The sequence below is a fragment of the Castor canadensis genome, chromosome 9, assembly GCF_047511655.1.
Source record: "Castor canadensis chromosome 9, mCasCan1.hap1v2, whole genome shotgun sequence".
NCBI lineage: Eukaryota > Metazoa > Chordata > Mammalia > Rodentia > Castoridae > Castor > Castor canadensis.
Genome location: NC_133394.1, coordinates 123,643,584 through 123,665,322, shown reverse-complemented (window position 1 = coordinate 123,665,322; position 21,739 = coordinate 123,643,584). Strand labels below are relative to the sequence as shown.

Here is a 21,739-nt window from a genome sequence, read left to right as displayed (position 1 = left end):
GAAAGGAAGGAAAGGGATCCGGCGAACCCCGAAACCCGTGCCGGGCCGGGCGCACGGCTGGGGCTGTCCCCGCTGGCACGGAGCTGGGACCAGCAAAGTTTCCCAGGACGGTGGGGCGGCCGCCGGCCCGGCGGACCGCAGATGGGGTGCGGGCGCCCCCCGCGCACTCCCCAGAGGGGCGGGGCGGAGCGCAGGCGGGCGGGGTCTTCGGCGGCGCGGGGCGGGGCAGCTCGGCCCGCCCGCCCGCCCTCCGGCCGCGTCCCCGCCGGCCCTGCCGACGTGGCGGGGCGGGACCGCCGGCGCTCGGCGCGCACTCGGCGGCGGGAGCGGTAAGAGCCCGCGCCCTCTCCCCAGCGTCCCCTTCCCCGGCGGGCGGGCTGGCGGGCGGCGTCGCGGGGTGGGGAGGTCGCGGGGAGACCCTGCCGTCGCTCCCGGTCCCGAGCCCCCCGGTTCCTGCCCTGTGCGGTGGCGAGAAGCCGTCGGCAGGGACCTGGAGCGCGCGCGCCCCGGGACGAGCCGGTCGCGGGTGAAGGTCGGGGAGGCTGGCGCTGCGCGGCCGAGGGCCCTGCGTGGGTGCGGGCGTGTGAGTGTGTGTGTGTGAGTGTGTGTCGCTCGGGTCCACGCTCATGCACACACCCACACGCCCGCACGCCGGGTCTGCCCCCTCGGCCGCTGGACCTCCTCGGAGTCCGCCTCGTCCTCCCGGTGTCCAGTCTCGGCACCACGGGAGCCCAAAAGTTTCCCCAGTGCTTCAGGTCCAAGTCGGGGATGGGATGAAGGGTCCCCGAAGCCCGGGGCACGCGGGGAGAGGTCTTTGTAAGGCAAGGGCCTCCACCCCTGGGGTGCGCCTGCTCTTGGCCTTGACCTCCCACCCAGGCCCATCTCTCCACCTTGTAGACCCTGGCTGCCCCAGCCAGCCCTCCAGCCTGGCACTGCCAGGGCTTGGGTACTTCACCCCACCCCAGTTCCCAGCCCTCTCCGCCCAATCGTCGCCTTCTCTATGGACTCTGGTGGGTATTCCAGCCACCCCTGACCAGGCGCCCACACTTCACTGCCTTTTTCTAGATTAGGAAGGGATTTCTCTCCAGAAGGCAGAGAGTGTTGTCTATGCCCTGCTCATCCCATGTGTTCCCGTCCTGGACATCAAGGATTCAAGCAGTGCCTTTATAAATCAGTGTCTCTTGAACTCCACAAGACCTAACCCATCCTGTCATAACCCAACCCGCAGTAACTGGGGGAGCCAGACATCCTCCGGATGCTGTAGCCTCTGACTGCTCCCTTCCTCCCAGTGGCCCTTTCCAACCTCTCCCATGCTCCTGACTCTCTCCCTCTTTTCCTCCATCAAACCTGGGATCCAGAAAGAATCTGATTAACTTCTTACAATGTAAGCCTTAAGCAAAGGGATGAAACTTTAGGGGTGGAATTTGAGGCACAAGTGAGCTAGTGCAGAAGGAATTTGAAAGTGGATTGGGGCCTTCCTGAATCTCAGGGATTCAGACCATGTAAGCAGTCATTTATATATAAGACCAGGTCTATAACCAATATTGTTTCTGTTAAATCAGTGTCAAACACAGTATATTTCAATTCAATAAGTATTTGTGGGTCAAACCTGAAGCAAGGTGCTGTTGGCCACAGTCCCAGAGGAGAGAATGACATAGAAATAAATACTTCTAAAGGCAGAAGTAGAAATATGTGCAAAGTCTCACAAAACATAGAAGCAGGAGCAATTAGTTCTTTGGAAGGAGCAGGGCAGATTGAGGAAAATGTCAAGGTAAGAGGTGACAGTAGATGTTGAGTCTCTAAGGGAATTGGAGTTTGCCAGGGAGGTGGAGCAGGGCTGGGCAGAGGACCTTGAGTGAACAAAGGCAGGAGTGTGAAGGTTTATGGTCATCGCAAGCAATGGTGACAGTGTGGGCAGGCAAGGGTGTAGGGTATGTTGAGAGTGGCAGGAGACAAACTCATTGGCACTGGATTATGAGATGCCCAGGAAGGTGCTTAACTCCTAACGGTTCTGAAACAGGAGGTCTGTGCTTCACAAAAATGTCTGGCAGACAGGTGTAGACTCTCCTGTGGCCTGGACATATGGCTTGCCAAGCTGTCCAGGAACTGATTGCCACTCACCCAGAAGTTTTATTCCTGGCCCTTCACTGACTAGCACTTTATTAAACAGGGAGCGGTGATCTCATATAGAATAGCATGTTACCATGTATTTATTTTGCCAAGCAAGGCTATTTAAAAAATGTCATCCACTGTCACTACTTTCTCATACAATGAGAGACATTTTAATACCAAGGAAAAGCATGGAAGCTGAACTTGCAAGATAAAGAATTTTGTTTAATAAATTTAGATTTATGAAAAACTTGAAATCTTGTCCTTGTTTTTCTGTCATCAGAGACTGGCCCCAGTCCTGCAGTCAGGGTTTGGGATAAAAGTATCATTTTGTCCATCCTTACTTTACAGATGAGTAAGGAAGTAACGTCTTGCCAAGAGACACAAATGACCATCCTGGGCTGCCTAGAGTTCATCCCTGACCCTGGGCACTTTCATGTCCTCTGATTTACTGTGCCTGAATAACCTTATCAAAGCCACTTCAAGGTTCTCCCTTCTACTGGGTCAATCTAGTTAAGGCACCTTTCCATCTTTATTTGGTATAATCAGCTGTTTTACTTTTTTTTTTCTTTTTGCAGTGCTGGGGATGGAACCCAGGGTGTGGCGCATGTCAGGCAAGCACTCTCCCACTGAGCTACACTCTTTCGCTGGATAGCTTTTTAACTGTTTCATTTTAACTTCTCAAACAAATCATTCATTTCTGAGGATAGAGATTGTTTCTTCTGTTCTGCACTTATTTGGGGAGCTATGATGTTGCTGCTTCAATATCTTGTATAGTTTTAGGAGCATTTTAGGTGATGAATGAATTTGCTCATGAAAAACTAACTTATTCCCAGCCCACAAAGGCTTCTTTATGTGCCAGCCTCCCTCTCCTTGGAGTTTCCTGAAGCAGCCTCCTTGTTTCTGTGGGTTGGGTCTCCCTAGCGTCAAGCCATGGACACGGCTGCAGTGATGAGTGTTCCAAAGAGAAATCAGGAGACTTCTGACTGTGCCTGTAGGGTGCCTGGGCAGAGAGGCAGCCATTCCAGGAAACGTCAGGTGGATCACGGCTGAAGTCCTGGTGGACTCACAACAGCAGTGCTCAGAAACAGATGTGCATTTAGAACACAGTTTCTAATGGTTTTAGACCAAAGGACATAGCCTTAACAATGGTTACACTTCTCCATTACAGTAGCATCCACAGTCAATCAAGATCTTTCAAACAACAACAAAAAAAAAAAGGGTTTTTTTGAGGGGGTGAGGGAGAAGGATGAAGGTAGCATAGAGAAAATTAGATTTATAACAGGTAAAAGTAAATACAGATTAGAGCTGGTGGTCTGGCTCAAGCGGTAAGAGTGCCTGCCTAACAAGTGTGAGACCCTGAGTTCAAACCCTAGTGCCACCAAAAAAAAAAAAAAAGAAATGCAAGCAATTAGAAGCTAAAATGGGGCCGACTGCATGACATTTTTTAATTATGTAAATGTAAAAATCTGGTCTTTCTGAAATATATATGTTATCTATCACTATTTTTAAAAAACAATATCAGTTCAGCATCTTACAGCTGATTTTTTTGGGTATTTCCAAAGGAATGGTCCGTGTTGCTGGGTGAATGCAGAGCAGCTACGGAGGAGAGAAGTTGTATTGCACCTGTTTTTCTGCACTTCAGGTAATCTGACTTAAGACATTTCTGCCATCAGAGGTAGATGAAGGCTACAGGTTTCCTCCCCTGTGCCTCCCAATCAGGAGCTGTCCTATCATGAACCCAGGTTCTCTTACTAAAATTCAGCCACATACCCACATGTACTTTGGCAACCAGGTGCAGTTATGCAGCCCGTTCTGGTAAGCTTGACCTGCTAGCTCGATGCCCTTTTAGGCCTTTGTGCTAGAGGCAGGACTCAGCCAACCTTCATTCAGCTTCTGCAGTCAGCTCGCAGCTCTGGAAAAAATCTAACTCCAAAGGGCAACAGCCTGCTGGACTTAAGATTATAAGCCTATACCCTGGACATGTAGGGCAGAAGACACTGACACATTATTTATTACCATTCCACCTGTCTTAAGCACACTCCATTTCACAGGTGGAAAACGATGACTAATACCCCTTATGCTAATATGCACACCTGAAGCGATGGCCACCCAATTACAATTACGGATTTTGAAATGCTTACTAAAGACCCCTAGAAAGTAAATTCCTGAATAGGGCATGTTAATTTACATCCCTCAGGTGTAAATTAAAATGAATTAACATGTACCTATGTTATATGGTATGTGCCAAAGTATTTTAAAATACATATGAACCACATAACGGCACAATTAGGACAAATATATACACAGAAGTGTCCATAAAATGGTTTCATTTGCATGTGTGTATTTGCCATAGCCAGGTTTGTTCTCATACTCTGCTTATGGAAAAGTGAAGTAGATTAGTACTTCTTACTAATTCAGATTAATAATAATTCACAATAAAAGGTAATGTTCAAATTACCTTTGAATGAAAGAAAAATATCAGATAAGGTTTATGACCAGTGACAGATGAAAACATGGGAATAAAAGGGATACCAAAGTATCATGGACCTATTCTCCTTAAGGTTGTGACCCTAAAACCCATGCAAAGATAGGGTAAATTAAGACAGAAGTCTTGGGCCAGGAATGGTAACTCATACCTTTAATCTCAGCTACTTGGGAGGTAGAGCTAAGAAGATTGCAGTGCAGCCTGGTCCCAAACAAAAGCATGAGACCCTATCTGAAAATAAGTAAAGTAAAAAGAGTTCAAGGGGTAGAGTGTATGCCTAGCAAGTGTGAGGCCCTGAACTCAAAAACCCAGTACTGTAATAAATAAAATTAAACCAGAAATCTTTAAGCTGTAGCAATCAAGTGATGTCCTAAGCCCTACATGGGCCAGCAAACACTTTCTATCGCAGGCCAGAAAGTAAATATTTTAGGCTGTGTGACTTTGCAGGCCATATGGTTTATGTTGCCACTATATAGCAACACAACTGTATGTCTCTGTCCAATAAAGTTTTGTTTACCAAAAGAGGCAGAAAGGGCAAGATTTCCCAGCACATTTCAGTTTGCCAACCCCTTGTCCTAGGCCAGACCTGACTCAGGTTTTTCACAAAAATTTTTATTAACTTCCAAATGGCAATAGTTTTCAACCACAACAACCACTTTTCTGCAGTTTTTCTGCCAAAGCCTACTATTTCAACTAGGCTTTGAATAGATTCCCCATGATAGCTCATGACCAACCTTGAACATCCCAAACTTAATGTATTTGCTAGAGGGAAGTAAGCATTCTTTGCAAACTTTTCCATCTGTGGATTTGTTCACCAAAGTGTTTTCACTGAATTCAAGGTCTGGAAGATATTTGTGTTTAAAAAAAACCATCTAGCTTAATGCCATAGCTTACAGCTAGAATGTCCCCCAAAGACCATGTGTTAAACCTTCGTCCCCAGCTTGTCTCAAAGGGGGACCTTTGAGAATACTTTCCACTTGGGGGGCCTAGTGGGAAAACTTCCAGCCACTGGGCTGAGTCAAAGTGGGACTTAAGCCCCTCTTCCTCTTCCTCTTTTTCACTTCCTGGCCATAAGGTGAGCAGTTTAGCTCTACCATGTGCTCCCATCATGATACATGGCCTTGCCACAGGCCCAAAAGCCAACTAGTCATGAACTGAGACCCCCAAAACTGTAAGCCAAAATAAACTTTTTGTCTTTATAAGTTGATCATTTCAGGAGGTTGTTATAGTGACAGGAAGTTGACTAGCGTACTCAGTTAACTGAGAGGTGAAGGAACAAAAGAAAAACAATATAGAATTACAGAGTCATCTGGAACCACCTACTGTACCGGAGCACCTGAGTTTTGCCATGCCTAATACAACTCAACAGGCATATTTGTTGAACTTCCCACTGTGTGCAAAAAAATCACAGTAAGTGCCATATAAAAACAAAACAAGGAAGACCCTTGTCTTCAATGAATTGAAGTTATAGTAGAGAAAAAAACTCATGCAATTTTAATCAAAGAGAATGATAATTGTCCAAGATAATATAAGTGCAAAGCACTCTAGGAATTCATAAGAAAAATTAAATCCAATTGGGAGGAATAAAGAACAGAGGAGGTGGTTGTTTTATCTGAACCTTAAATGTGTAAAAAAGAAAAATGGTGTGCCTCAAGTGGCATAAGCACATATGCCTTATGTGCTTCCTAGCAAGCTACATAAGCCCTAAATTCAAACCCCAGTACTGCCAAAATAAATAAATAAATAATTTTTAAAAAGTATATTGAACCAACAGGCACCTGAGGGCCTATGAATGTCAGATGGTTACACTGATACTCTAGATTCTTCCTATGGTGAAGTTTTAGTCAATGACAGCTCTGAAATTTTTAAGCCTGGATTGTTGGGAAATCTAAGATTTGATATACTAGATACAAAAGACAAAATCAAGTATCAAGAGTAAGACAAGTGTCCTTTGGCACAGAGGAGATATTCAACTGGCCATTAGAGCTGTTGACTCAAGGTGGATATTTTTAATATCAGCATTATTGAGATATAACTCATATCGTGAAGTTTATGATATTTACAGATTTATAAATCCACTCTTTTAAAGTGTATGGTTCAGTGGTTTTGGTATATTTACAGAACTGTACAGCCACTGCCATTATCTAGTTTTAGGTCGTTTTTATTATCCCCAAGAGGAGGCTTATACCCATTAGCATCCCTCCTCATTCCCTCTTTTCAGCTCTGAAAACCTAACAACCTACTTTCTGTCTCTGTGGAATCGAGTAGTTATCTGGGAGCCACAGCATAGAGTAGTGTGTGAAAACTGTCAGAAAGGAAGGTGACCCACCAAGGGAGAAAACAGCAATAGAAAAGACCAGACACCTTGTACAGTGACTGTCCCAGGAGCCAGGGGCCTGGCATGAGCCATGTGAATAAGCCAGTCTCTCCCCATGGCCAGTGTGTTAAATGGCTTCTCATGCACCTTGATTATACTTTATTTTATTTTTTTTTATTCATATGTGCATACAATGTTTGGGTCATTTCTCCCCCCTTCTCCCCCCATCCCCTCGCTACCCAGCAGAAACTATTTTGCCCTTATCTCTAATTTTGTTGAAGAGAGAATATAAGCAATAATAGGAAGGAACAAGGGTTTTTGCTAGTTGAGATAAGAATAGCTATACAGGGAGTTGACTCACATTAATTTCCTGTGCGTGTGTGTTACCTTCTAGGTTAATTCTTTTTGATCTAACCTTTTCTCTAGTTCCTGGTCCCCTTCTTCTATTGGCCTCTATTACTTTAAAGTATCTGGTTTAGTTTCTCTGCGTTAAGGGCAACAAATGCTATCTAGTTTTTTAGGTGGCTTACCTATCCTCACCCCTCCCTTGTGTGCTCTCGCTTTGTCATGTGATCAAAGTCCAATCCCCTTGTTGTGTTTGCCCTTGATCTAATGTCCGCATATGAGGGAGAACATACGATTTTTGGTCTTTTGGGCCAGGCTAACCTCACTCACAATGATGTTCTCCAATTCCATCCATTTACCAGCGAATGATAACATTTCGTTCTTCTTCATGGCTGCATAAAATTCCATTGTGTATAGATACCACATTTTCTTAATCCATTCGTCAGTGGTGGGGCATCTTGGCTGTTTCCATAACTTGGCTATTGTGAATAGTGCCGCAATAAACATGGGTGTGCAGGTGCCCCTGGAGTAACTTGTGTCACAGTCTTTTGGGTATATCCCCAAGAGATACACCTTGATTTTAGCAGCAACCTAAGATTTGACCAGTCAGTAAACACTGAGGTCAACAAAAATACTCACTTGCCTGAGAGTTGGCTTCCTATGTAGTTAAGAGCACCATGCACTTTAGCCTAAGCAGACGATCATCTTGAACTAGCCTTCTTGATCTATCCTCTCCAAGAAGGTAACCACTGGCCACATGTGCCTATGTACATTTAAATGATTAAAAATTAAGTAAAATTAAAATTTGAGTTCCTCTGTTGCACCAGCCACATTCCAAGTGCTCAGTAGCTGCTCATTAGTTACCACATTGGACAGCGCAGATACAGAAAATTTTCATCATCACAGAAAATTCTATTGGGCAACACCATTCTACATGATATCAACAGCTGGTTAGCTTCAAAACAAGTTTTGTGCTTGGTAGATTCTTTTGTAATGGCTACATTCCTTGTTTAGTTTCTTCACTTCTTTCCATTTCATCCCTGTGTTTCCCTGGCAAAATTATTGTTCCACCTGAGCCCAGAACTTCACCAGCTGGTCCCCAAGAAAGCATCTGCATGTACGTGTGTCACTTTCTCACTGAATCTCTGATGATATTGCAAAACTAACTGAAAAATGTTGTTTGATAAGGTCTTAAATATTTTCTGTGCTGTTCTCATTATTTGCAACAAAGATAATAAAGTCAGATTAAATAACTTTACAGACACAGATAATACTCTCAGTTCCCTTGTGCACATCCCTCCAGGCTAAGAAAGAGATCCTTGAAAGTTTGAAGATCAGCCTGCACGTCTATATTAGTTTCCTATGCCTGTTGTGCACAACACATTTAGTGGTTCACACCAACACAAATTTATTCTCTGGCAGTCAGAAATGAGTTTCCTTGGGCTAAGGTCAAAGCACTACCAGGGCTGGTTCCTTTTGGAGTGTTAGAGGGAACAATGGTTTCTTTGCCTTCTTCATCCTCTACTGGCTGCCTGGATTCCTTGTGGTCCCTTCCTTCATCTTCAAAGTACATCACTCCAGTATCTCTGCTCTGTCATCACATCACCTTCTCCTCCTTGTAGTCAAATCCTCCTCTGCTTCCTTCAAATGAAAACATTTGTGACTACATTTAGGGCCCATTCAGATAAGTCAATAATCTCCCTATCTCAAGATCTATAACAAGATCATATCCACAGTGTTCCTTTTGCCATGTAAAGGAACATCCATGGGTTGCAGAGATTAGAAATGGGACCATTATTTAGCCTCCACAAGATTACCTAAAAATTCCTTAATCATAGAAGGAAGTTTAGCCTTAGTAGGCTTAATTAAGTTATCTGAAGCTTTGAATGAAAGCTTAATTCAGATTAAAGCATTGTTTATAATCATGTTGGCAGATATTAAAATGTCTGATGATGCTGGTGACACCTTAGCCACTGGAGACAGAGCAGTTATCACTGAAATGCCCAGGAGTGATTCTTCCCCTGAAGATGCAGAAATGCCCAGTGACCCGGCTACAGCTTCACACAAGCCACCACAGCCAGGTGATCCCAGGGGAGATTTGCATGAGAATGAAGCTGGACAGGGTGCAGAGCCCCCTGCTGCTCTGCACTCAGAACAGTCCAAAGACACTGGTACCAAGGACACCGCCACAGAGACTCCCCTCAATGGAGAAGTGACTGAGGACACCCTGGCTGAGTGCACTGATTCTGTCAGCCTCGAGGGAGAACCTGGATCTGAAATACCCCTGAAAGAACAAAGTGATCTGGTAAGTGTCACTCAGTTCACTTTGACTCAAGTTCTTCCCCATACCCAGTCTCAGAGATTGTTTTCTGTTGCTAATAACACAGTGTCACAGACTGGATAAGTTATAAAGACAAGAGGTTTATTTTGGCTCATGATGCTGGTCCAAGATCCAGGGGCCACATCTGGCACAGTTCCTAGGCAGCTCAGGACATCAATTGGCAAGAGCTAGGGTGCACAAGAGACCTAGTCAAACTGCCTATTATAGCAGACCTACTCTCAAGGTAATCCATTAACCTGTTGATTCATTGCTCCCATGGCTGGGCTAATCCATTCATGAGGGCAGAGCCCTAAATCACCTCTTTTTATTTCTTTATTTTTTGTGGTGTTAGGGATCAAACCCAGAGCCTTACACATGCTAGGCAATCACTTCACCACTGAGCTACTCTCCTCAACCCTGTAATCACCTGGTCCACTTCCTCATAGCTCACAATGGGGATTAAATTTTAAGTTTCAGAGGGAACAAAGCATATTCAATCCACGGTACCTACCATGTGCAGAGCTTTGTGCTAGGCTCTGTAGGTGGGAACTAAGAGCTCCAGATATGCTGTGGTATCACCTCCATCACCAAAAAATGTGTTGTATGGTGCAATAAGTCATATGCAAGAATAATTTGTTGCTATAATATTTGTATTTTGATAATTAAATGATTAATAATAAGGTAGACACAGTCTGTGACTATCTTATGTGTTGTGTAATTAATCCTCTCTATACAATAGTTCAGAGCTGGGTGTTATTAACTCCAGTTTATAGATGTGGCACCCAGGCTCAGGCATGTTACACAGCTTGTCATGGACTGCTCAGTAGATAATAGAAGATGTCAGACTTAGTGACTCCAAATGATGAAGAAGCTGGATTCTACCCTGAAGAAAAAGTCAGTGTTTCTGGAGGACTACTGAAATTCTACTGCAGAGTCACCAACTCACCTTGGGGATCTTCAACATTCAGTCTCTATTTTGCCACAGTGGGCCACCTTCTAGGGGTCCAGAGACAGCATATTCATTGTCCTCAGCTCTCAGTGCCTGCCCTGTCCTTCTGGAGGGTAAGCAAAGTCCTCATCTCCCTGTTGGTATCTGGTGCTACATGAACACACCCATCCAAGCTGGGTTTTCCTGGTGTCTTCCCCTCTGGGCAAACTATTATGGGAAACTGGTTCCTAGTTTTTATTTAGAGTACTCCTTTCAGTAAATATATGAGTACAGTAAGAAATGAGCCACAAAATTCTGATCTGAGATGATTAAAGAAACCACGCTGGGCCAGACTTGGTGGCTCACACCTACAATCCCAGCTACTCAGGACACAGAGAACAGCAGGAGGATTATTGTTGAAGACCAACCCAGGCAAAAAGTTAGTGAGACTCCAGCTCAATCAAATTCAATCTATAATCCCAGCTACGTGGGAGGCATAGGTAGGATTAGAGTCTAAGCTGGTCCCAGGCAATAACATGAGACCCTATCCAAAAAATAACTGAAGCAAAAAAGGTTTGTAGCTGTGGATCCATGGATCCATATACCGCTGATGGATAGATTGTATGTTCCAGTCTCAAACTTCTAACAGTTCTAATAGACTTGTCAATGAAGGTAGCATAGTAAAACAATCAGTGCATGCCCACCTTCTCTGCCTTTGTAAATTGTTTTAGCAAATTGGATGAATCCTACTTTGTAAATATCCCATAAACCTCTTTAATGCTACAGAAATAGAGCATGTTGGCAACAGATACACCCCGCCACAATACACACACACACACACACACACACACACACGCTCACACTCACACACCCCACCCTAATAGCATTGCAAGGACTTTGGAAAGATAAGCACCTCCTCGTCATGAAGTGTCATGGAAGTGGGAGCACTGGCCACAGAGCTGGGTCTGTAGCTCTGGATGTATGTGCGTGACATTGCATCAGGAGCTCAGCTAGAAGCAAGGCACAGAGGAGAGGTATGTGAGCATGTTTGATCCAAGAAGGGAAGAAAACTGACAGGCTGGCTGAAAGGGCCTTGAGGAGGGAGGATATCTCTTTCACCCAGGTCATATTTAACCCTTCTGGATAGGTGTAAATTTATTCTCTTTAGGAGGATTATCAAAAAAGGGTATTCTACTGTCTCTCTTAGTTACTTATTCAGAGTTACTTAAGTTAATATAAGAAGAGGTCAATTTTATGCCTAGTCTTTGGGTATTATTCATTTATTCTATTTTATTTGCCCGTCATTGGACATTTATAAGAAGTCTTTTTGCAGTAATGGCAATAACTCTTTCTCTGTCAATCGTGAAGAGAATGAATTTTACAACAAACAAAAAACAAAAGCCACCTGAAATCAAAAGTTTATTTACAGGTTGCTTATTTGGATATTGAACATGGGTCCCCAAGTAATGTCAAGGAAAACAGCCAAACTCAAAGCCTATTTGACCCCAGGTGTACCTAAGCCTGATAAAATTTCATCATCCTTGAAAAAGGTTTCCACGGGAAATTCCTGATGAAAAAAATACTGGTAGAATGGTCTTTGAAGAAGTACACAATAATGTCTTCTAGAACACACTAGATTTTGTGACGATATGCATAAATTACTATATGTTTCTGTAAGGGATTTGTGTCTACGTAGTTACTTTGGGACTGAGTTTCCTTAAAACCATACCACTGGGTTCACCTTGTAGTGGAGGCTATACCTTGGCCAATAGGGTGGTTGACCAGCTCAAGGCCAGAGAAGAGAATGAGACCAGTAACCTATCAGATCCTATCAGATCCCTGCATTAAAAGATCCCACCATTATACACAAAAAGAAACCATCTTTGGTTTGGGGTTCCATTTCTTCCTCATCTATCCTTATATACAGACTCAGAAGCCATGGAGTTGAGCCTTCCTGCAAGAATCCCTTTGAAAACCTGCATAAAAGAGAGGTCCCATCCTTACTTGAATGTTGGAGGTTGGAACAGACTCCTTGATGACATGCTTTATATCCAGAAATACGATATAACTGTCTTCAGGGATGCCTACAGTCTAGTGGGGGAAGGCTGTGTTGTATAGAAGCAGTTATGACAGGTCCTGTAGCACAAGGGAAGCCTTCAGTGGAGCACTTCAACCAAACTTAAGGAGTTGGGGAAGTTTTCAGCCTAAATTTAGATAGATTTGTCTTGTATACTTGGAAATGATATTTGTTCCCAGGGTCTTATGGGACTTTATTGTATGTTAGCCTATCAACCTTTAAAAGACCCAACCTAAGTCAAGTTTCTCTAAATTCTTAACACCAAGAAATGTACCTAGAATTTTTTTTAAAAGTCATCCTTGCTGTGCAACACCAATGCATAAGGTCAGTTATGGAGAAGATTAAGAATTCCACAGTTACTGCTACAAATACTCTGAAATGAAAACTCCAGACTGTAGACAGCCACCAACTCGCTCTCTCCCTTGAAAAGGAAAAGCAGAATATTTAAGGGCCATCAGATTGCTGGCAAAGGCAGCAAAAGGGAGGAAACACAGGCCAGGCTTTGCTAGTAGCAGAATTTTGCATCGTGAACTGGATGAGTAGCATCTGTTGCTTTTCTGTTTAATTTTTCTTCTTGTAGGCCTGCCATGAAAGATGGCATCCAACTTCTGGCTTGGGCAACCAGGTGCCATTTGGCAACATAGAGCAAAATCCAGTAGCAAATTGGAATCATCTGGGATACTTGTTAAAAATTCAGATTCCTGGTCTCTACCCTGAGAGATTCTTATTCAAAAAATCTCAGTGGAAACTGTGACTACTTTTGGTGACTTACTCCAAATTACATTCTTAGTCAGTTAGTGGACCAGTGTTTGAGGATCACTAATACTAGGAGACAAAAGAGCTAGTTAGGGGATATGGAGAAATTGAGAAGATGGTGAGAACAGTATTGAATGTGCCATGGGACATAAGAGGGAAGATATTTTGTGGACAGTTGACTATGATAGTCTTGAGAGACAGATTACTTACAAGCTCTCAGCATCTTAGTGGTTATTTAAGTCATGGAAGTAGTGAGATTGTTCAGGTGTTATGTACAAATAAAGAAGAGAAACCAAGGACCCACCCCTTGAATACTCTTGTCTCTAAGCCAATCTAAATATGCACACCACTTAGATTTTTATTTATTTATTTATGGGTTGGTTTGGGGTTTTTTGGGGGTTTTTTTTGGTAGTTTGTCATAGACAGGAAAGAAGTTCAAGTGATGAGGGTTACTGCTGCTGTCCATGGTCTTACCACCACATTCTGTAAATAAAACAAAGTCTCAAATCGCGTTGGATCCACACTGACATTTTAAATCAAATGTTAACTAACATGAGAGTTAAAAAACAGTTCATGAGAACTGTTCACTATGTAGGTTGAGAACATTTTTCTGCCCTTTCTGGTGTTTTGTCTACCACCTTGAGTGAAAGGCTCACTGGTGTTCAGAAGTAGGGTTTTTTCCCTGAGAAGAATCCTCACATCAAATAACCTGAATTCCTGAGTTGAAAGCTGAGTGGAAGACCATTTGCATGAGGCCAAATCCTTCCTTATACCCTATTCATGTAAAAGTAGGAAAAATTTCTTATGTAGATTTAGCCATCTACAAATCTTGAATACCTTTCATGTTTTTATCCAGATCTCTTTCAGATACTGAGAATGCTAAAAAGTACAGCATGTTTACCAATTAAAATCCATTACTGCAATTCAGTATGCTAATTAGCAAAGCATCAGGTGTTCATAGAGACACAGACAATAGAATTGCTCAGTGTCTGTCTTGTAGTATGGCTTTCCAGCTGACCCCCCTGGACTGTCCAAATTTACTGGAATGCTGACAGTACTTGGATTGCAGCTTAATCTAAGAAGTATACATAATACCACACTAGGCCTGTAGGAAAATTCTGAAGTAAATAACAAATCATAATACTAAATGCTGGGCAGAGTCAGAACAGAATGTGAGTTTGGCTATAGTTTGAGTTGGTCCCCTAAGAGTGTATGTGTTGGAAGATTGGTTCTTATGTGGTAATGGTGGGAGGTGGGACCCGTGGGAGGTGGGGCCTACTAAGAAAGCCTATGGGAGGAGCTGTCCTAAGAATGAAATAAGGTAGCTCTACTGAGACCCCAGAGCTCTCATGAGAATGAGTTGTTAGAGCATGAGCCTGACCCCCAGAGTTGCTCTCTGGCACTTTGTTTTGAGATCTAATCTCTTCCCCACACACTCCACCATTTGGGACGCCATCCACCATGAGGCCCTCATCAGAATTAAGCCATTCCAGCATCTCGCCCTTGATTCTCTGCAATTAATCGAATGTTAGCCTGTCTCCAGTATTTTGTTGCAAGAACAAAAACTGACGAACACAGACACCAAGAGGATAGAGTACTTTAAGGATATAAAAGTGGTTAAGCTTCAGATGCTACTGAGAGGTCAAGTAATAAAAGATAAAAATGAGTCAGTCCCTGGCTTTGACAACAAGAAAGCCATTGTGGGATGAGAAGGAAGCCATCAAGGGATGAGAATGGCTTATAAGGTAGTGATGTGGGAATCTTGCTGTGTTGGGTGGCAAAGTAAAGAGAAGGGTGGATACAGTAGGTAGGCAGCTTTTCTTTAAAAAATGAGGGCGAAGAAGAAAGATGTGGGACAGAAACCAGATAAGTTTGAAAGAAACACTTGGTTCCTGTGATTTTCATTTGCTGGTACTAAGATGGAGAAATTCCATGCATGACCAAATGTAGGAAGGAGCCAATAGAGAGAAAGGTTGAAAAGCTAGGAGAGGGGATGAGTACCCTACCCAGGGCTAGAGGTGGAGGTGACAGTGGTGACCAAAAAGAAGATATCATTCCTGTGCTTCTAGGAGAGAGGAAATTAAATCTAAGCATAGTTAGTTCTGGTTTAGATGGGGTTTGGTGGAAGCCAATGTATGTTTTGTGCGTAGAAAGAACTACTTAGACATTTAATGTGCTTTAAACAATTAGTGTTCAATTTATTAAGGTTGCAGATTCACACTATTCTTACTTTTGTTTTATGTTCATCTCACAAATCCTATTCTATTTAGAAGTCTAGCAAATTGAACAGTCATACTCCAGGAGTTTTAAATTAATGTTAGATCCTTTTTACCAACTTAAACACATTCAGATTTTTAAACTGCATTTAAAAGTGTGATATATTCTATTTCCTTTTTAAGTACCTCATTTATCTACATAATAAAACCTTGCTGAGTACTTAACAATTGCTATCTAGCTATTAAATTAAATTTATAGAGTGGACATAAAGACCTCTTAAATATTATACTAGCATGCATAAACTTAGGAGAAGTTCAGCTTAAAATCCTAAATCTAATAATTCAAGTATTCATCCTAAATTGGTTTTCAAAAATTGACACTCTGTCAAATTCCATAAATATTGGTAGGACAGAAAAGATCAGATGTGCACAAAATATTAATAGCATGGCTTTGAGGCTTTAAACCTTTCTATATTTAATTTTTAAATCTTCCCAGAGTTGAATGATGTATACTCATGATGGAAGAACATAATTTGGAAATAACTGAGGTAATATCCAGGCAGATATTTTGCCAGAGCTGCAGGTATTCCAGAGTAATTCACATCCTCCCCAGTCCTATGGAGCCTGCTTTTAGATTAAGTGTCATGAGTTACAAAACTCAAAAAAGGGTTTGGTTTCATGGGTCCAATTGCCCACCTCCCTGCATGCAAGATATGCATAGTTCCTGATTCCTTATCTACCTAAGAGAATAGGAGACCAGGCTGGTGTTTAATCTTTAAGACAGAGTCATGTATCTTCCATCTAAATATTAAAGACTTTTTTTTTTTTTGCATTTGATGGAATTCTGAGGTTTATAAACTAGTTTCTATATAATGACACCTTTGAACTTGATAGCATAAACTGAATAAATTCACTTATTTTGCTGGGATGGAACTAGGGTCTCACACATTTTAGGCAAATGCTCTCTGATGGAGCCCCATACCCAGCCCCAGTAAATGTATTTTTTAATTTAATGATAAAGACCTTTAAATGTCTTTTCTAATTGAAGAACTTTGAACTTGATGAGATCCTCCATTTTTCCATCTTCTTAGAACCACACAGTGGTTGTAGATGTTTAAATGACCTCTACTTGAGTTTTGGATATCCTTGATTTGCTATTACAATGTGAGGTCATTCTTCTGAGAGTTTATGGGGAAGGAGCAGAAAGTCTAGAGAATTCTCATCTGATGGCTTCAGCTTTTTCTATGAGTTAGGACATGAAGTTCTCTACTAAAGGAGATTAGGGTTACATGGGGAGAAGGTGAGAAAAAAGCACTAAGGTAATTATATATGATAATGAAAGATCTGAGTTGATCTGTACTGCCTGTTTCATAATCTCCTAACTGTGTGGCATTAAGGCCATTTAAAGTAGAGGCACTATTCATAATGAGATATATTTATAATTCATGTTTAACCTTTAGGTTTTTGGATTAAGGGTGTGCATTTAGTCATTTGAGTATTTTTCATTGATTATAAATATTCTTTGTAACTGATCAAGAAGTCCCAGCTCAGTATCAAAGGGCTTTATTAATAAAGCAATTAAGAGTCATTATTATATGGGAAAAAGTTCTAGACTCATTTAACATTTCTTTCCATTTGCTAGTCAATTACCGGCTGTCAGAGCATATTAAATATTGTAAATTTGAGTCAAGAGCTGTCACCCTTAAGTGTATTAAGTCTCCCTAATCACAGGTAGTGCTGTGTCCTATGAAAGAATGATATTAATCATCAACTCACATCTGTCTTCATGATGGTATAAATTGCCAGTGGTTTCCATTGCTGAGTGAAGTAAATCAATGTGGACACACAAATGAAAACAGACAGTCATGAGTCATGAGTACTTCCATTCATGTTAACCGGCTTTGCACTGTTTCCAGACAATATGAAAAAATGAAAGCCAATTTTCAAAGCTTCTTGCTTCTTAATCTTAAAAATCCAATTTCTTATTACTATTAGTAACATTTCTGGAGTATTTATTGTGTGCCAGGAACTATGCTTACAACTTTATATGAGTTATTTCTTTTAAATCTTCACAATGCCTATGAGATTATTGGTTCTGAAATGGTTACTGGTTCTGGTTGGTTACTAGTTCTTGTAGTCTCACATTTTGTAATGAGGAAATGAAGACTTAGAACTTGAGTAACTTTTGCCCAAAATGGTAGATCCTGGACTCAACCCAGGTAATTTAATTCCATAATCTTTTCTCTTGCCCAGTTCTGTTCACAGATGGATAGAGTTTGATACTTTCTGGGTACATCAATTGGGAATGCATTTGGTTACACACATATAACATAGAGTGATTTACAAAGTAGCAATCTACTTTTCCTCACTTAACAGAAAGGATGGAAACAGGCAGCAACTCACATTGGGTTAGTACTTCTCAGTGCCATGACCAGTGACTCTGGCTCCTTGGCCTGTTCCTAATGGCAACAAAAATGACTGCTTCAATTTCAAGCATTGCGTCCACATTAAGCGAAGGAGCAAGGGAGAGGGATAGAGTTGGCACTACCAACTCTTTGTCATAGATCAAATGTATATTATGGCTGGAAAACTTTCACATGGCTATCCTTATGGGTAAGGATAGAAGACAGCAATGGAGAAGGGAGTTAGGAATGACCAGTGAACCAGCCTTGAGTCAAAGTTGTAGAATCTACAAGCTGTATAGGAGTTTTTCACATCCTTCCTAATAAAACTTCCTCCCTCCCTACCTTCTTTCCTTCCGTCTCCCTTTCTTTGAGTGGAAAAGCTGTGATCCTCTATATAGCTAGCTCTTACTATATTTATTCTTGCCTTGTGTTTTAGAATGTATTCCTAGATAGTAAGAGATAGCTAATTGTGTCAGCATTCATTGGGTACAAGTAACAGAAACTAAGGCACACCTAACTGAGAGGTGAATTTCAGTCATTTATCCAGCAAATATTTATTAAGCACTCACTATATTCCAGGCACTCTTCTAGACTCTAGGGATATATATCAGTGAACAAAACATTTAAAAAAAAAGAGTAAGCAAAACTATGAATGAATCTCAGAGGACCCAACAACAGACAGGAATGGAGCAGTGCCTCGGGAGGGACAGAAACCAGAAACTGGAAAACTACTAGAAATCTGAATGTCCCTCTGAGCATTTCTCCATCATTTTGCTCACACTGCTTTATATTGGTTCTTAGTCAGCACGGGGAGTAGAAGAGGGTCAGCCACATAGCTTGAGTTTTGATCCTCTTTTTAAGCAAATAGCTCATGTTGAACCACAGTCTCTCAGGCCCAATTTCAGAATTCTGGGGAAAAGAATTTGAATCCCCCAGGAGGCCAGGGACAGTCTCACCCCTGAGTGAGAGATGGAGTTACGGAGGCCATTTGAGGGGAGCAGACACCTCAAATAGAAAGGTATCTCCCTCACAAAGTTTTTGTTGTGGCCACTCACCTCCAGGCTTGTTGAAGTCCTTGCCAGACTCTGTCCATCTTCCATGCCGGGCTTCTCCCTCCCCCATCTGAAGTCAGTTCTGCTTAAAGAGCACATTTGCTCATCTCTGTAAGAACTGCTTGAATCAAGGTCATACTGAACGTTTTGGAACCACTTTTGTGCTCTTAATGCATTAAGCCTTCCCCCTACTCCCCATAGCTCTGATCTCTGTCTTCCAGATAATGGGAGAATCTCTTCTCACTTCAGATCAAGCTCCCAGGAGCCAACACCTCCATTAATTTGGCTCACTTTGGTTCCAAAGTCCACATTGCAATGTGGGTCAAGATACTGTTTTATGACCCATATAAACTATAAGCCAGTGAGCTATGCTTGTTCGTGATTTAAAAAAAAAAACAAACATCTCTGTTTCAAACCAAGGCGTGTTTTTCCATTCAGGGATCAACTGAATTGCTGACATGCTGCTAATCTGTTTCTCTACAGGATGCAGGTTCCCCTCCACAGGGAGGAGGATGGGCAGGCTGGGGCTCCTGGGGCAAATCTCTGCTCTCCTCTGCATCTGCCACAGTAGGTAAGCCCTGTGTGTTATATTGGAGTAAGATTCAGAAGCCTAACAGGATGTGACGCTTTGACTGTACTGTATTTTCAACCATTTTTGTGCTTGCTGTTCCAGCTGCTTTGTATATATTGATACATTTATCCCTCAAAATGACCCTATAGAAAGGTACTCTTATTTCTTCTACTTAACAGATAAGGAAGCTGAATCACAGAAAGACTAGGACCTGGTCCAAAGTCAAGAATGTCTGGGTTGGAACTTGAAAAACATGTAGTATGTGCGTTTTCACCACTGTATTATTTTGTCTATTAAAACATAATGTTAGCCAAGCACCAGTGCTCATGCCTGTAATCCTAGCTACTTAGGAAGCAGAGATCAGGAGGATCATGGTTTGAAGCCAGCCCAGGCAAATAGTTTGAGAAACCCTACTTGAAAAAACCCAACACAAAAATAGGGTTGGTGGAGTGGCTCAAGATGTAGGCCCTGAGTTCAAGCCCCAGTACCAAAAAAACAAAACAAACAAACAAAAAAAAACACCATAAATTTAGGTCTTATAGTAATTTTTGAAGCAGGATCTCACTATATGTCCTAGGGTGGCTTCAAACTCATTATATAACCCAGGCTGCCCTCCAACTTGTGATCCTTCTGCCTCAGCCTCCTAAATGCTGGGATTACAGTCATATGCCACTATATATTTCTAAAGCTATGTGTTTATCATCTTGCTTGAATGTGTTTAAATGTGCATCTCACCTGTTCCCTAAAAGAATTTGAGGTATCTTGATAAAAGGCATTTCATCAGTATTAAAATACCAATAGAACAATTTATGCAGGTAGGAAGAGTATATAAATATATCGTAGAATTACTATAATTGAATGTTGACCTTGACTTTGAGATTCCTGGCTTCTAGCATATTAGTTTTCATTGAATGATACATTTTAGTTTATCTATGTAACTCTGTTTTCCTTGTTTTAAGTTTTAAAAGAAGTTTCCTATATCTGTTCTTACACAAAGAGAAAGTACAAAGGCCAATCTCTGTAGTGGATCTGGTTTGTCAAGATGTTCTTCCTGTTACCATTTCTCATGTCCAGCCTTTGGGAAAACTGGAGGTACAGTAGTAACAGCTGTAAGCTAACTTAGTAGAGGCATTTCATATTGAAGGTGGAGGGCAGGGAGAAAAATGTGAAGCCACAGGTATCACAGCTTTCAGATCATCTTCCCCAGGTATTTTCAAGGTACAGCCTATGGACATGAGAATTTTGTGATGGACCATAAGTTGGTCCTGTTCAGTGTTGCTCCTAAAACCAAGAGTTGTGGGAAGGCCTTGAGTGTTTGTAGCTAACCCCAGTAGACCATTGTCATCAAGGGTTTAAGGATCAACCACCTAACTTGACAGACCTTAGACCACCTAGAAGAATGGATAGACTGTCTTCTTCTAATGGAGTCCCTGTCCAGTATCAGTTTTCTCATGAGGAACCTGGCAAGAGGTACAGAGTGAACGCATAAATGTTGAGCTGTCTGGCTAGAGGGCAGATTCTCTCCATTTGAAGGGGTCAGGCACGCCTCAAATGTCACATGCACAGATGACAGAATTAACCAAATTAAAGTGAAGGAGCCTCTTTGCTTTCTGAGCAGGAGTCAAGGAACAAGCATCTGCGGGCATGCTCCTTCCTTGGAAAAATGTTTGAACTCTTAGTGGCCTTCAAATGGGTCTTACGAGTGGCTGTTTCTGAACCAACAACTAAAAATGGGGACTCTGGAAGCTTATTTTAAAATTGGAGTAAATGGCTGGGGATGTAGGTCAGTGGTACAGTGTTTGCCTAGCATGCACAAGGCCCTGGGATCAATCCCCAGCACCACAAAAAAAAAATTGGCATAAATTACAGAAACCAAAATAATATGGTCACCAGAATTTCACAGCTCTCATCAAAGGTTATATCATAAAGCAACAGAGTGTTCTGGATGCTCCTGGTTATAGTGGTGTCCCTAGCTACTCTGATTTATAATGAATTTGGTGCTTCAAAAGGGTCTATTTACTTTCTTGTTAAATTTTAAAAATACATTCTACACCAAGTGGGTGGCAGTTGCAGGTGCACCTTCCCATAACCGTGGACCCCTGGTTGGACAGACTGTTTGCCATTATTTCTGTCACTCAGTGCTCTACCTAATCTC

General features: G+C 42.1%; 1 protein-coding gene across 1 annotated transcript in view; it reads left to right on the top strand.

The window, feature by feature from the left end:
* The first annotated feature begins 254 nt into the window (after nucleotides 1-254).
* Fam114a1 (family with sequence similarity 114 member A1) overlaps nucleotides 255-21,739 on the top strand; it is a 66,423-nt gene continuing 44,938 nt past the window's right edge. The window contains exons 1-4 of the mRNA XM_020161885.2: nucleotides 255-329; nucleotides 3,675-3,754; nucleotides 9,194-9,564; nucleotides 19,497-19,584. Of these exons, the coding sequence (XP_020017474.2) occupies nucleotides 9,202-9,564; nucleotides 19,497-19,584 (451 nt within the window). The 5' untranslated portion in view covers nucleotides 255-329; nucleotides 3,675-3,754; nucleotides 9,194-9,201. The remainder of the gene's footprint in view (nucleotides 330-3,674; nucleotides 3,755-9,193; nucleotides 9,565-19,496; nucleotides 19,585-21,739) is intronic.